Source organism: Colossoma macropomum, unplaced genomic scaffold, assembly GCF_904425465.1.
Source record: "Colossoma macropomum unplaced genomic scaffold, Colossoma_macropomum, whole genome shotgun sequence".
NCBI lineage: Eukaryota > Metazoa > Chordata > Actinopteri > Characiformes > Serrasalmidae > Colossoma > Colossoma macropomum.
In genome coordinates this window covers 39,554,032-39,568,413 of record NW_023494789.1, presented here as the reverse complement: position 1 = coordinate 39,568,413, position 14,382 = coordinate 39,554,032, and the positions used below count along the sequence as shown (strand labels likewise).

Sequence of the window (14,382 nt, the reverse complement as noted above, 5' to 3'; positions counted from 1 at the left end):
TTATGATTCTTGCACACTTCACACTTCATGTGTCTGGAATATTACAAAACTTTATTGGGGTCTTAAATCATACAGCTCTAAATAGTCACGCAAATAGCTGCTTGGCTGGTGTTACTCCACATTGTCTTCTGTATCTTAACCGGTGAATGATGACCAATTGGAGGAAGTAAAAAAAGCTGGATACTTTTCAAAAAAACATCCATCCAAATTAAAATAAGAAAAAAAACAGTGTGCCATCAAACGTGAATCACCGATGTTTAGATGGGGAAAACATTTAAAACAAGTGTAACATCAGAGTACTTATTTGATGGAGTCTTTGTTTGGGAAAGGTGGGCAGTCATGGCACAACAAGTCTTTCTATCGATCCGGCCGGGCCATACCGGGTCTAACGGACAGCATCATTGGCCGAGCGGGAGGTCGCATCATATGGGGGCCGGGCATCATTTGCATGTGTCCACCCATAGGTGGCCGCATACCTGGGCCTGCAGAAAAGAAATTCATTTTGGTTACTATCAACAGGCAGACCCTCTGCAGAAACTCGCCAAAGTAAAAGAAACTGTCACCCTACCTGGACCACCAGGCATCCCATGTGGAGGGGGCCCCATCATGGGCATCATTGGAGGACCACCCATTGGAGGGGCTGGTAGCATGCCCGGCCGAGGAGGTCCACCTTTAATGGAAAGTTCAATGTCAGTGAATGAACATAAGCACGTCTGCAAAATTCTGCTAGTATTCAGTTTCCCTGCAAAACAGTTAATGCAGTTTCCCTGCATTACAGTTAAGCCTAATTTATACTTTATAAGGGTCCGCTGTCATCTGACAGTTGGTGTTGTCACGCATTTGTAGTTCAGTGACAGGTGTCTTTAGCTTTCAGATGTTTTATTTATGGTACATAAATGGAGAGACAAAATAATTATGTTTTTCATTTAATCTTACTTGCAACAAGGTGGTTTATTTTTCCCCCTCAAGCCTTAATTTTAATTTCTAAGAGGACTGTACTTACTGACAGCACTCGTATCAAAGTATGTAAGCCAGTAAATTTTGATAGGTACATGATACTATTTCTAAATGGCAAAATTATTGTTCATGCATATACACTTTTTTTCCACAATATGAACTGCACACTTTAAATTATAAGCCCTGCAACTGATTTATTGCTTTCTAAATGTGTAAGAGCCAATGATAATGGAGTAAAGCCTAACATGCAGTGTTTTATAGGTAAGTAGAAAAACTAAGGTTAGTGGCATCAGCAATCATTTTCCTTTTAAAAATAATTTCCAGTACTTACTGATATTGGGATGTGGGAGGAGGGATCCACCTGGAGGAGGAGCACCAGGGAACGGTGTTGGGGGAATTTTCCCCTGTTGGAAAGCAGCCGCTGGAATGACATTCACAAAATGTTTAGTATGCAATGCAAGAGATATGGGTTCAAACCTTTCACCCAAACGTCCTCTGGAACAGCTCATGAAAAGGAGAATGCTGCTTTATGTGTGATGAGTATGTTGTTTTCAATATGCAAATAAAAACTAAAAATGATTAGTGGCAGATTTCAAGAAAAGCATTCCTTTCAGTGGTTGCACATTTAAATTAAACAGCACAGTACCACACTACAGTGTTGAACCCGCTATAACTGGCGTTGTACTATTTGGACACACTATTTAGTGTGGTAGTATGTGGTTTTGGATGCAGCATTTACTTGACTAGTAAATGTAACTGTTGAAAGGATGAAGTAGTACTCACTTGTTTTGTCTATAAGGCTCTGTGCTTGCTCCTCCATCCATTTCTGATAATAATCTTTAACATTTTCTTTATGTTTGCGTCCACTGCAGTGTGTCTTCCTTACTGAGGGCTGCAAAGGCAACAATCAAGACACGTCAAAGACGTTTTCCAAAGAAAAACATTAACATTAACTTAATTCTCATGAGGTCTAGAAACATCCATACATACCGAATCGTGTGTTAAGTATGTGTCACAGTAGTCACAGTAAAACCTGGAACAGAGGAAAAACACCATTGTAAGTCTGGTTTGCCAAATTGACGAATCCTTCTTTGGAAGCTGAAGCACAATTGTGATTTAACAATTTGAAATGTTAAAGCCACCTTAAATGGCTCCAGAATTTAACTGCTACACAATTTACGGTGGAACCGAACATTCAGATAAGAAGCCAACTCCAAGGGGAACTCCAGTGACTTTTTAAAAATTCTACATAAATACATGGTTGAGATGTAAACAGCTACTCAGTGGTTTGGTGTGAAACGCTCTGTTCTAGAGAAACTTACTCAGTCAGATCTGTTCACAGTGGTGGTGGCAGGAACCAGACGTCTGAAGATTTTAATGCCTATAAAAGCTCCCTCACAGAAAGTTATTACACGAAATGGTTATGAAAACGCTGCCTGATGTCTGACACACAGTTTTATGATAGTTTTGTGATAAAGTTTTGCCTTAAAATGTATTTTAATCAATTCATGTTAGAGGGGTGCACGCTGTAAGGCAGAACAGACCATAAAGAGACTTTTTTTCCGGTTTTACGACTATTTTACCATCACTGACTTTACATATATAATACAAAAACTCCGAAGGCACGTCTGTGTTCACTGGTGGTTTTGGTTCATAAACAAAACGGCTACATTTGTGTTGTAAACATCGTGACCGCTGGTTTCTATCACCACCACTGTAAAGAAATCAGAGTTTGTTAAGTTTCTCTACAATGAACCATTTCACAGAAGACCAATCTGAATGAGTCCGTTTACATCTCAACTGAATTATTAGGAATTTTTGAAAAAATGGTGGAACTGCCCTTTCAGCACCGTCGCTGAAGCAGCCATGCAAGTTAGCCGAGGCAGCTAACACGCTAATATAAACATTTTTGATGTACGTTAGCATTATAAGCAGGTTTGTTGCAACTATTTTCCAGATTATTAGTTCGATCTAGTCTTAAGGTACCCCAAAAACGACAGAACAGACCAAAACTGGTGAAAATGCAGAAACTAAAGCCGGTTTCTCTGACAAACACAGCCAGCATAACAACGGAAACACCGAGGAGCCGAACGGTAGCTTAGCTAGCATGCTACAATGCTATTACTCAGATTATTACCGACTTTCTGATCTCGTTAAGCGAAATATACCAACCTCATTCAAACACATACAATTCTACGTATTTTATGTATTTAAAAATAAGTAATAAGTTACAAAAACTTACTTCGGCATCTTCACGGAGAGAGACTGCGGCGCAGCAACCGGATCTCCAGTCTGTGAGGCTTCACTGGATCCTCTACCTGAAGACACATAAAAGACTCGCGAGCGCCGTCTGGTGACCTGGTGGAGTTAACCTACACACTCGAAAAGACGGTTCTTTAATAAAGCCAGTGGTTCTATTTAGAACCATGAGTTTCTACATAACAGTTCTAACAATAGAAGAACCTTATTTAGTGCTTTCGAAAAGGTTGACTGACATGGTGGTGCTGTGTTAGTGTGTGTTGTGCTGGTACGAGTGGATCAGGCACAGCAGTGCTGCTGGAGTTTTTAAACACTGTGTCCACCCACTGTCCAATCTATTAGACACTCCTACCTTGTCATTCCACCTTGTAAATGTAAAGTCAGAGACAATAGCTCATCTGTTTGTTGGTCATCCTCTAGTCCTTCATCAGCGGTCACAGAACGCTGTTGGCTGGATATTTTTGGTTGGTGGACTATTCTCAGTCCAGCAGTGACACTGAGGTGTTTAAAAACTCCAGTGCTGAGAATGATCCACCACCCAAATAGTACCTGCTCTGTGGTGGTCCTGACCATTGAAGAACAGGGTAAAAGGGGGCAGAGTAACAAAGTATGCAGAGAAACAGATGGACTACAGTCTGTAATGGTAGAACTACAAAGTGCACCTATATAGTAAGTGGAGCTGATAAAATGGACAATGAGTGTAGAAACAAGGAGGTGCACTTAATGAGGTGGCCGGCTAGGGTGTGTATTCAGTTGCACCTCATGTGTCCATCTCAGGGGTGAGCAATATGGCAATTAAGGTCCAATGAAACAGGACTAATTATGTTCTTTTTGTAATGAAACATGCAGTTGTTGAACATTCTTTAAGTACTGACAATTTCCACAATATGCTAAAAAAAGCATACAGTGATGTAATTTATCATAATAATGATAAGTATTGTCACATTGCCCACCTCTAGTCCATCACTTTAAAACACATTTAGATGTAAGGACAAACTCATTTGCAGTTGATATGCTGCATTTAACATGAATTTATTTACACACAAACAACTCAAAATCTTACAACTGCACGTAACTAGACTGAATCAGCAAATCTAGCGCCAAAGATTTCACCACAGCAGTTTCTTTGTAGCGTGGTGACACTTTACTGAAGGCGAACATTTGTAAGGATACAGGACACCTAAATAAGCCTTTCATGACAAACACACTAACACTTACAAACGACATAATGCTGCATAAACGTTTATGATGGCGTATTCCAGCAAGCAGCTGATTTGAAGTTATATCACTTGAGCCAGTGTTATGACAACTACTCCTTGTTGAAATAAGCCTTTGTAAATGTCCACACAGGTTTATGTCAATTTCCATGAACGGCTTAAACAGGTGTTGTGTAGCTTTCAGTAAGGTCTTACTAACTGATCAGTGTACGTCACACATCAATTATTTGTAGTAGGGATGGGCAATATGACAATATAGATCATTATCATGATACATTTTGTCACAATGCAATGCAGTATGCTTCTCTAAAAATGTTGAGTATATCGTCAATACTTATATGACACTGACAAACTGCTTGTTTCATGACTAAGAGAGCAAAATTAGTCTGGATTTAGCCCAACACATTAGGCCTAATATTGAACAAAAATCATCGTGTTCAGTTTTTGATAGTATTTTTTAAAATGTGGCACTACTGGTTCTTTTTTCACTGTCCAACTGATCAGATGAATGAAAAATAAATATTTTTGACATTGTGTATTGTGAAAATTTCTTAAAGGTACTGCAATATTATATTTTTGTCATATCGCCCACCTCCAATTTGTGTCCAATTATTTAGACTTTAGGAAGTCATGCCAAAACAAATAGCCTAATGGAAAAGATGTTATAATGATGCTTCATAAAAATACAGATAAGAATGCATTGGTCTTCAAAAAGCATGAAAATTTAGGATGATTTGGTTCCCTTTTTTAAAACATTCCTCACAGACTTGACATCTGCACATATGGAAAGAAGGAGTATTAACCATGCATAACAGTACAATTCACATACGACTGAATCCGGTGCAGCAGCTCCTATGAAACTACTGTACTGTACTGGATTTACTCCAATGTTTCCTAGGCATTAATAGCTTCATTACACATACTCCTTTGCATGGTTACACTGTTTACTGGTTAATAATATTATCAGTGGACCATACTGTAGCATTTTTGTTGACTCATTCTGAGAGAGAAGATATAACTTATTAGGAAAAACCATGGTTATTTTTTTTCCAATGTGGACACCAAAGAAGCTTTCAGGCAGTACTTCTTCCCTTTATCTTTTAGGTTCCATAGGTTTACTTTAGTAATAATAAAAAATAGCATGCCATCTGAATAAGAAAGCAGAGTAAGCAGATGTTTTATTTTAATTATGATCTAATTAATCAGTAGAGCAATACACATGACATTTATTTATTTCTCATTCAAATCTGAGCTCTGTCTGTTCTTCAGAGTCTATTCACACAGACCCTCAAACGCTTAAAAGAGTCCTTTGAAATAAGTCAAAAAGTGCTGACATAAAGTGGCCTGCAGGGTTCAATTCTGCATCAACCTCATTCTGAGCCTTCAAAACTCATAATTCTACCTTAATAAGGATGTAAAATGTCCACATAGTTTCAAGATGAAGAAAAAATACAGTGATAAAATTCAAAAATATCAGAGGAAATGTGCATTTTCTGTCCATAGTCCTGCTCCTCTTTCACCAGCAAACCAAAACATTGCAACAGGATGATGTCAAGTAATGACATCCCATCCAGCAGCTTATCCAAGGCCCAAAGCTGGTCTGAGCACATTGTCTGTTTATAAAACGGCTCTCAGAGGTTAGACTTGGGTCCACTGTTCACAGGAATGGCCCTGAGCTCTGTCCGCATGCACAGGTACTCGCCGATGACCGCCATCAGAGCTATGCAGGCCACATTGACCAGCCACCACGACAGGGCAACAGGGAGATGAGAATTATAGATCCAGCAGCCGATCATATGGAAGAAATGAACCGTAACTGTGAAGTCCAAGCACTGCTTCCCGCGACGGATGAAGAACCACAAACCCAAAGCACTGAGGGAGACCCAGAGATGGACAATTAGACCGGTGCGTTAAGTTGTACTAGTGTATAATGCTGCTTGAAGCTAGCAGTTTGCATATATTACATTTGTTCATGTTTCAGTAATGTTTATGAAAGACATCTGGCTTAAGGGTTTTGTTATTGCTATAGTACAATTAATTTATATTATTAAAATATAAGAAGCAAAACTGAATTCTATCTGTATTTCTGAAATGGTCACTGTAGGACATGTATTGTATGTCTATAGAGGCATAATAATTAAGGTATAATTATGAGGAAGTATTGTGGCTTTTCAAGTAGAGAAAACTTCAAATGGACAGTACTTACCACGTCAGAGAGTTCAGAATGAATGCCATCATAGACAGCCGTCCTTGTGTGGTTGAAAAACCAAGAACCTTAAAACAGAAAGCAGAAAGCCATAAAAATTACATGTACCACTGTCTGAAAATAAGCTTTTTCTGTAATCTCTATGGCTTCTCACTGAAGCAATTATTTTCTATTAAGCAATATATCCAGATTAAGAAGATGTTATTGTAACTATATACAATACACAGTGATTCTTATAATTTTGGAGCCACAAAACAGAGCCCTGCACCTCTGGGCTTGAGAAACTTACCTCATAACTAAAGATCTGATCAAGTGATCTGTTGGTCTGCACAAGGCCGTCTACACCCGCCATCCACAGCCCCAAGAAGCTGTAGTAGATGCACTGCATGAGGATAATTTGGGAAATAATGAGGACTGGATCCCAGATGTAGCTGCGGAAATGACTTGCCATCTCTGAACTGCAGAGAGGGACACCAAGTCCCAGGAGAACTCAACAAGAAGGTCACAGGCAGCCTGGATGAATGGTTTCACTCTGTCGCCCAACCTGGGCTCTGCCATAAAGCAGAGAGGCAAAAGAGACACAGAGAGAAAAATGAACTCACTGTTATAGTTTATCTAAGGTGGCCTGTAATTCTGGCAAAAAAGTATTTATTGCTATTTGTCATATAATAGCAAATTCTGTAGCATAGCTTTGCATCCTTTAGCCTTATCAGTTCAACAGAAATCATGATTTTGATTTTTTTTTATCTTTTTTGTGTTTTCTTTCATCACTGATGAAGAGGATAAAATACAATAGTGATATTCAGCTTCTTAGAAGAAACATTAGCTATAACATTAGCTATGGAGACAAATTTGTGCCAAACTAAAAAGAAGTCACAGTGGAAAAATATGAAATGCAATGCACACATGACATTACTGTTCCACAGTGACATGGAGAATATGTAAAACAACAACACTCTATTATATTGTTTGAACACCGCTTGGCCTCTTCACTAAAAAAAACAATGCATTAGGATTTGCATTTTAAAAACAAAATGCTGAAATCATGTCAGAATTGGATACAATCCACTTTAGAGTGCTCAGCTATATTGCTTTCCACCATGCAGTACTTCAAACCAATTTTCCTCACTGAAATGCAACACACACGACATTACTTTTCCACAGGTGACGTGGGATACGAGCCAAAATGAAAAGAAAAACCTTTACTACACTGTTTTCATGTTGCTTGACCTCTTTACTGTACTTCAAATGTATTTGCCTCATTGAAATGCATCCAAAGCAGTGAAATGCAGTGCACACAAGACTTTAACACACACATTTAAACAGTAACATGTGGAAAACAAGCCAAAATGAGAAGTTTGAAGTGCTACATAGTGGAGAGTAGTATAGTCGTGCCTTTATTACATTTCAAAGCAGGCTGTATTCACTTCTGACATGAATTCAGCATTTCATTTTTAAAATACAAATCCTCACTTCAGCAAAGAGGTCAAGCAAGGGGAAGCCAATGTAATAGAGGTTTGTTTTTCATTTTGCCATGTATTCCGCATATGACTATGAAACAGTCATATTGTGGGCATTGCATTTCACATTTTTCCACTGTAATGACTGCTTTTCAATTTGGCATGAATTCCTCTCTATACTAACAGGCTAGCAGAAAACAAATTCAAACAGCCAGCACTCAAGTCTCCACTCCAAAGCACTAAACTTCAAAAGTTCACCCCACCTTCAAGATACATCATCACATAGGGGTTTTACCTAGTTTTTAAATAGGAAAATCTTGCTGTAAAGACTATTGGGGTACCACTTTAGGATGCGAGCAGGCGTGTTTACAACATAGATGGATAAATTGTTGCATTTTTTATTTTTGCTGGAGTGCCCCTTTAAGAAAATAGCACGAAAACACTATCGACAGTTCACCACAAAAAACACAGCTCAATATTAAGCCTCTGTGAACCTACATAATAAATAAGTATTTAACTACTATTTTAGTATTGAGTAACACTGATGTCTTAAGTTTCAAAAGTGCTTATTTTTTATTTAACAATTAATTTTTTAAATAATTTTTTTATTTAACAATTTTAATTTAATTTTAGCGATCTGACCACTAAAATGGGGTCCCCACTATCAAGATCTAGGCTAGTCCCCTTAGCTGTAGTCCAGTCAGAGTGGTTAAATCGCCAAAGCTAGGTTACCTAATTCAGTTGGGTCATCTTAGACTTTGGGTAATGATGGCTGATTTTATTCCTCTCGCTAAATTATACGACCTCGCAAACGCAGAAGTTATGCTTGATTAAAATTCCCAAGTGCCGGTTTTTCAAAACACAGGGAAGCGTCAAAATACTAACGGGATTGCCTTAAAGGGCTTAAAAGGGAATTCCACCACTTTTTCAAAATTTCCCAGACTCAGTTTTCTTTACAGTGGTGGTGATAGAAAACAGGGGTCGCCATGTACAGAACACAAATGTAGCTGTTTTATTTAACGTTAATATCCAAAACCACCAGTGAACCAACGCGTGTCTTCTGAATTTACATACGTAATGTTCATGATAGTAAAATAGCCATAAATCTGAAAAATATAAGTTATTTGGGGACTATACTGCCTTCTAACGCACTGCATGTACCCCTCCGCCACGAATGGATTAAAATAAAGGGATTAAAATACACTTGAAGCCAAAACGTTATAACAAAACTATCAAAATATATAACTTTCTGTGAGGGAGGTTTTACAGGTGGGCGTCTGGTTCCTATCAACACCATTGTGAAAAGTTACTCTAGAGCGAAGAAGATTACTCCAAACCACACTGAATTACTTTGTTGACATCTTAACCATTTAATTATGTAACCTAGGTTAGCAAGAATTTTTCGGTGGAGTTGCCCTTTAAAGGTTTTCAGTGTAGAGCAACCTGAATGTGTAGCTTGTGTAACATTAGCTGTTTACTACCTTCTCGGAAAACGAACTTAGTTATTAAGTTATTGCGACCCTCCACCTTACAGATAATAACAGTCAGCTACATGTCATCACGATCTGTTCCAGTTATGCTTTAAATGTAAATAAGACACCAGATGACCGCGCTGTTCGCGTTAACTAGGTTAGCCGTCACGTTAGCCGAGCTAAACTGCTACGGTTCGCCCGAGTCGGGGAGCCACGCTTACAATTAGCTAACAAGCTATAAAAGGACTGATTACCTGAAGCTTTGGTGACATCTGATTTGGACACGAAGACAAACCCCTCTGAGTTCTAACACATCCTGTCTAATCACCGGATAAAGACGAGACTGGAGAAGAAGAAGACCGATTATGTCAACAACACCAAACCAGCCTTCCGCCCGGCGACGCATTTCAAAATTAAAGTTCAAATAAAAACTAAAAAAAAAAAAGGAGGTTAAAAGGAGATATGACAGAGGATGAATTAACTAATAAATATGACAAGAATGTACACGTAGAACTTGACCATAAAAGTTGAAATAAAGACTAAAAATAAAAATGATTTTGTTAAAAGGAGACACGACAGTGGATTAATTAATAAATATGACAAGAACGTACACGTACAGCTTCAGCATAAAAGTTCAATAAAACTTAAAATAGAAAATGATTTTGTTAAAAGGAGACACGACACTGGATTCATTAATAAATATGACAAGTATGTACACGTACAACTTGAAAATAAAATCATTTTCTAAAAATAGAAAATGATTTTATTAAAAGGAGACACGACAGTGGATTCATTAATAAATATGACAAGAACGTACACGTACAGCTTCAGCATAAAAGTTCAAATAAAAACTAAAAATAGAAAATTATTTTGTTTAAAATGAGACACGATACTGGATTCATTAATAAATATGACAAGTATGTACACGTACAACTTGAGCATAACGTTGTCTATGTGGAAAGCACAAACCCTAAGGCAGTTAACCTACATTCAGTGAGTGTTTTAGTTTCTTATGAAAAGTATACATTTTTTAAAAACATACAGATGGCATCCAATGAACCAGTTTCTTGTTAAATTTAAAAAGGATATCTATATGAGCTGTTCATCCTGTGATGTATACTCAGAAAAACTTCTCCACCTGTTTTGCCACTGTATCCACACACACACACACACACACACACACACACACACACACACACACACACACACACACACAAAAAAGCTGTGGAGAGATATATGTAGAATGATCATTGATTGTACTGACCCTGAATTTCATCTTTGCTTTGTTAATATATTGTTTGGCTTCAGTCATCATAAAAGTAACAAAATTAAAGAATATTATATTATTAATTTGATCATCCCTTCGGAAAAAAATCATATTTGCAAATTTAAATATATCAATCCCAAGCTGGAATTTCTCAAATTTTGAAGTTAAACAATACAGGGCGGATAGCGCTGTCGCCTCACAGCAAGAAGGGCCTGGGTTCGATTCCCCGGCCGGGCGACCGGGGTCTTTGTGTGGAGTTTGCATGTTCTCCCCGTGTAGAACATGCATGCTGTTTCCTCCAGGGTACTCCGGTTTCCTCCCACAGTCCAAAGACATGCTAAATTGACCCTAGGTGTGAGTGAATGTGTATGTCTGTCTGTCTGCCCTGCGATGGACTGGCGACCTGTCCAGGGTGTATCCTGCCTTCCGCCCGATGACAGCTGGGATAGGCTCCAGCACTCCCCGCGACCCAGAAGGAGAAGCGGCTTAGAAGGTTGTGTGTGTGTGTGTGTTAAACAATACATAAGTATTGTTACCCTCCCCAAATACAAAAAACCTGCTATAATAATAAGTTTATCACTGCTGTTGGAAGAAAACCTTGTATGTCCATTTTTGTTGTTTTTCAGTTTTTTACATAATTTGAAAATTCCTGTTGTCCTTTACATTGTATTTCAAATTTCATGAAGAATGGACTAAAAGAAACGACCCAAAATGACTTGGAAAAATGTCTGGTTCCATTAACTTACATTAAAAGAAAAGTATGTTTTTCCTTCTCCTGTAAAATTCTCATTTTGGAGATACAAGGTTTTCTTCCGACAACAGCGATATACACATTACCTAATATATTTTTGTAAAAGCAAGTGTTCTATCCCCTGGCTCCTTTCTTTTTCCTTTTCTGTTTAAACCAATATAATGTTGTTTGATTATTAATTCTAAATATTATTTTCACATTACTGTAATTGTACTAAATGCACTCCAATAATAAGCAGAAAAAAAGTCAGAGCAACATTTAAAAAATTAGTGTTTTATTTAATGTTAGTGAAATACTGGGACTAAAATAACACAATGTTAAGAAAATATCAATGCGAAAAATATGTTAAAATATATCAAATATGGCAAATTTTGTGTTTTTAATTTTGCCACAATTATATTTTGTCACAACATGAAAAGCATTCCATGTTGCCATGCTTGTTTTTCAGTCTCACCACTTTGAAATGCAGCACAGGCATATTATCCTAATTCATGCCCTAAGATGGTGCAAGAACTTTAAGACTGGGCCTCATTCACCAATATCTTAAATTTGTCTTAAATTTGTTCTTAGTAAAAGTCTTACCTAAGTACCGAAGTCTTATCTTAGAACAAATCCCAAATAAGAAAATCTGATCTTTGTGAAAATCAGAATCTTTGTGAAAACTGTATAAGTGGATTGATGAATGGTTGGTGAATGAGGCCCATTTTTAATGATTTTCTTCTTAAGTATGAAAATTATTAGTGGACCATTTCTCAGCAGGAAAAGAAATTCCCCCCAGAGTGTCTGCACTGACCTGCAACCTTCAGGAAATTAACCATCAGCTTCACTGCAGTTCATAAAATGACTTTTATACATCAACATATTTCCTGATGAGATAAATTCTGATTCCTGCAATTTGGATAGTCTCCACTAGAGGTCTCAAACTAGAGTGAGTGGCTGCTGGAGACTCAGATAGTGACCAGACTCAGAGACTGCAGTTCACACTTGCAGTGTTTCGTACTTGTGAGCTTGTTTATTGTGTTAATAGAGTAAGACTAGAGCAGGGACAGAACGGGACTGAAATAAGGGGGAAATATGAAAGGAAATAGATTTAACTAGGGCAACTAGTTTGTTCGTTCTGTCACATTACCCTTTACCTCTCCTGGATTGCCCAAGGTAGGCAATCGGGAAAAGCAATCTGCCATAACATTCTGGTGTCCGGTTCTGTGACGAATTTGAAAGGCAAAAGGCTGCATTGCCAAATACCACCTAGTGATGCGTGAATTGTGATCTTTCATTGAATTTATCCAAGTCAGGGCTTTGTGGTCAGTCTCTAATATGAATTCCCTCCCCAGCAGATAATAACGAAGGCTCTCCAAGGCCCATTTGATTGCAAGAGTTTCCTTTTCCACAGTAGAATATCATGTCTCTCTCTGCAGCAGCTTCCGACTAAGGTACAACACCGGTTGTTCTTGGCCGTCAGTACCTTGTAGCAGGGCAGCTCCAATTCCAACTGCTGAAGCATCTACTTGCACTGTGAACGGCTTGGTAAAGTCTGGGCTGATTAGAACTGGTTTGGAACACAAAGCATCTTTAAGAGCTGTCAATGACCTCTCACAGTCTTCTGTCCAGCAGACTGGATTCCTTTTAGACTTGAGGGTCAGTCCAGGGGCCACAGTCATAGTGAACTGTGGGATGAGCCGGCGATACCATCCGACCAAGCCAAGGAAAGACTGTACCTGTTTCTTGGTGTGAGGTCTGGTACTATTTCTAATAGAAATATATATATATGGACACAGGACACAGGATGCTGCTCACAGGATGCCGTTGGCTGGATATTTTTGGTTGGTGAACTATTCTCAGTCCAGCAGCACTGCTGTGTCTGATCCACTTGTAGCATGTTAACACACACTAACATGCCACCACCAAGTCTGTGTTACTGCAGTGCTGAGAATGATCCACCACCCAAATAGTACCTGCTCTGTGAGGGTCCTTGGGGGTCCTGACCACTGAAGAACAGGATGAAAGAGGGCTAACAAAGTATGTAGAGAAACAGATGGACTACAGTCTGTAACTGTAGAACTACAAAGTGCACCTATATGGTAAGTGGAGCTGATAAAATGGACAATGAGTGTAGAAACAAGGAGGTGGTCAATCAACTTTACTACTGGCATCATTCATTCCGGTCGGTAGCGTTCTCTTGGCATCCTCCAAAATCCAGAGTACTGAGTAATTTATAGTAAGATAAATTACTTATTTGTGAAGAAAGGAATCCACTTTTGAACTCAGTTACACTTCAGGACATTAAGATTCAGTTTCTAATTTCATGTTATTGAAATTTAGTTCCTCATTCCATGTTTCGGTTTAATTTAGTTCCTCATTCCATGTTTCATATATTTCGTATTACCCTGCGATTGATCACACTTCTGACTTTTGATATCAACAGTGCACCAAAAAAAGAGAAGAATAGAGCTTAACAAGCTTCACTTCCTATGCTGATAGATGCTGGATGTACTAAGAAGTTCCACAGCAGCTCTATAATTTAAGTCAGTTCTTGAGCAGTTTTTTGACCTGCTGTCTTTTATTTTTATAAAGGTACTTTTACTTTTACTTGAGATGTAATTTCACTGAAGTAACAACACTTTCACTGCAGTACAGGTTTAGTCTACCCACATCTGCTGATGTGTTTCCAAACTGTGTGGAGAGCAATGTGATGACCTGTGTGGCAGTCATGTACAGCAGTGGGTCTGGGCTGTAAGAGAGGGTTTTTTTTTTATCTCTACTTAGTAAGTTTTGTTGTTGTCAGTTTATTGA

The 14,382-nt window shown here is 38.3% G+C and overlaps 2 protein-coding genes across 2 annotated transcripts; both read right to left on the bottom strand.

Moving 5' to 3' along the window:
• Window positions 1-24: 24 nt before the first annotated feature.
• Window positions 25-3,295, bottom strand: snrpc (small nuclear ribonucleoprotein polypeptide C). Its single transcript, XM_036571289.1, has 6 exons — window positions 3,200-3,295; window positions 1,948-1,990; window positions 1,741-1,849; window positions 1,289-1,378; window positions 569-670; window positions 25-482 (listed from the first exon to the last, which is right to left on the bottom strand). The coding sequence occupies exons 1-6, from the start codon at window positions 3,205-3,207 to the stop codon at window positions 358-360; spliced, it is 477 nt and encodes a 158-aa protein (XP_036427182.1). The 5' UTR covers window positions 3,208-3,295; the 3' UTR covers window positions 25-357.
• Window positions 3,296-5,586: 2,291 nt separating this feature from the next.
• sys1 (SYS1 golgi trafficking protein) lies at window positions 5,587-9,959 on the bottom strand. Its single transcript, XM_036571288.1, has 4 exons — window positions 9,826-9,959; window positions 6,929-7,190; window positions 6,640-6,707; window positions 5,587-6,305 (listed from the first exon to the last, which is right to left on the bottom strand). The coding sequence occupies exons 2-4, from the start codon at window positions 7,088-7,090 to the stop codon at window positions 6,065-6,067; spliced, it is 471 nt and encodes a 156-aa protein (XP_036427181.1). The 5' UTR covers window positions 7,091-7,190; window positions 9,826-9,959; the 3' UTR covers window positions 5,587-6,064.
• Between the last annotated feature and the right edge of the window lie 4,423 nt (window positions 9,960-14,382).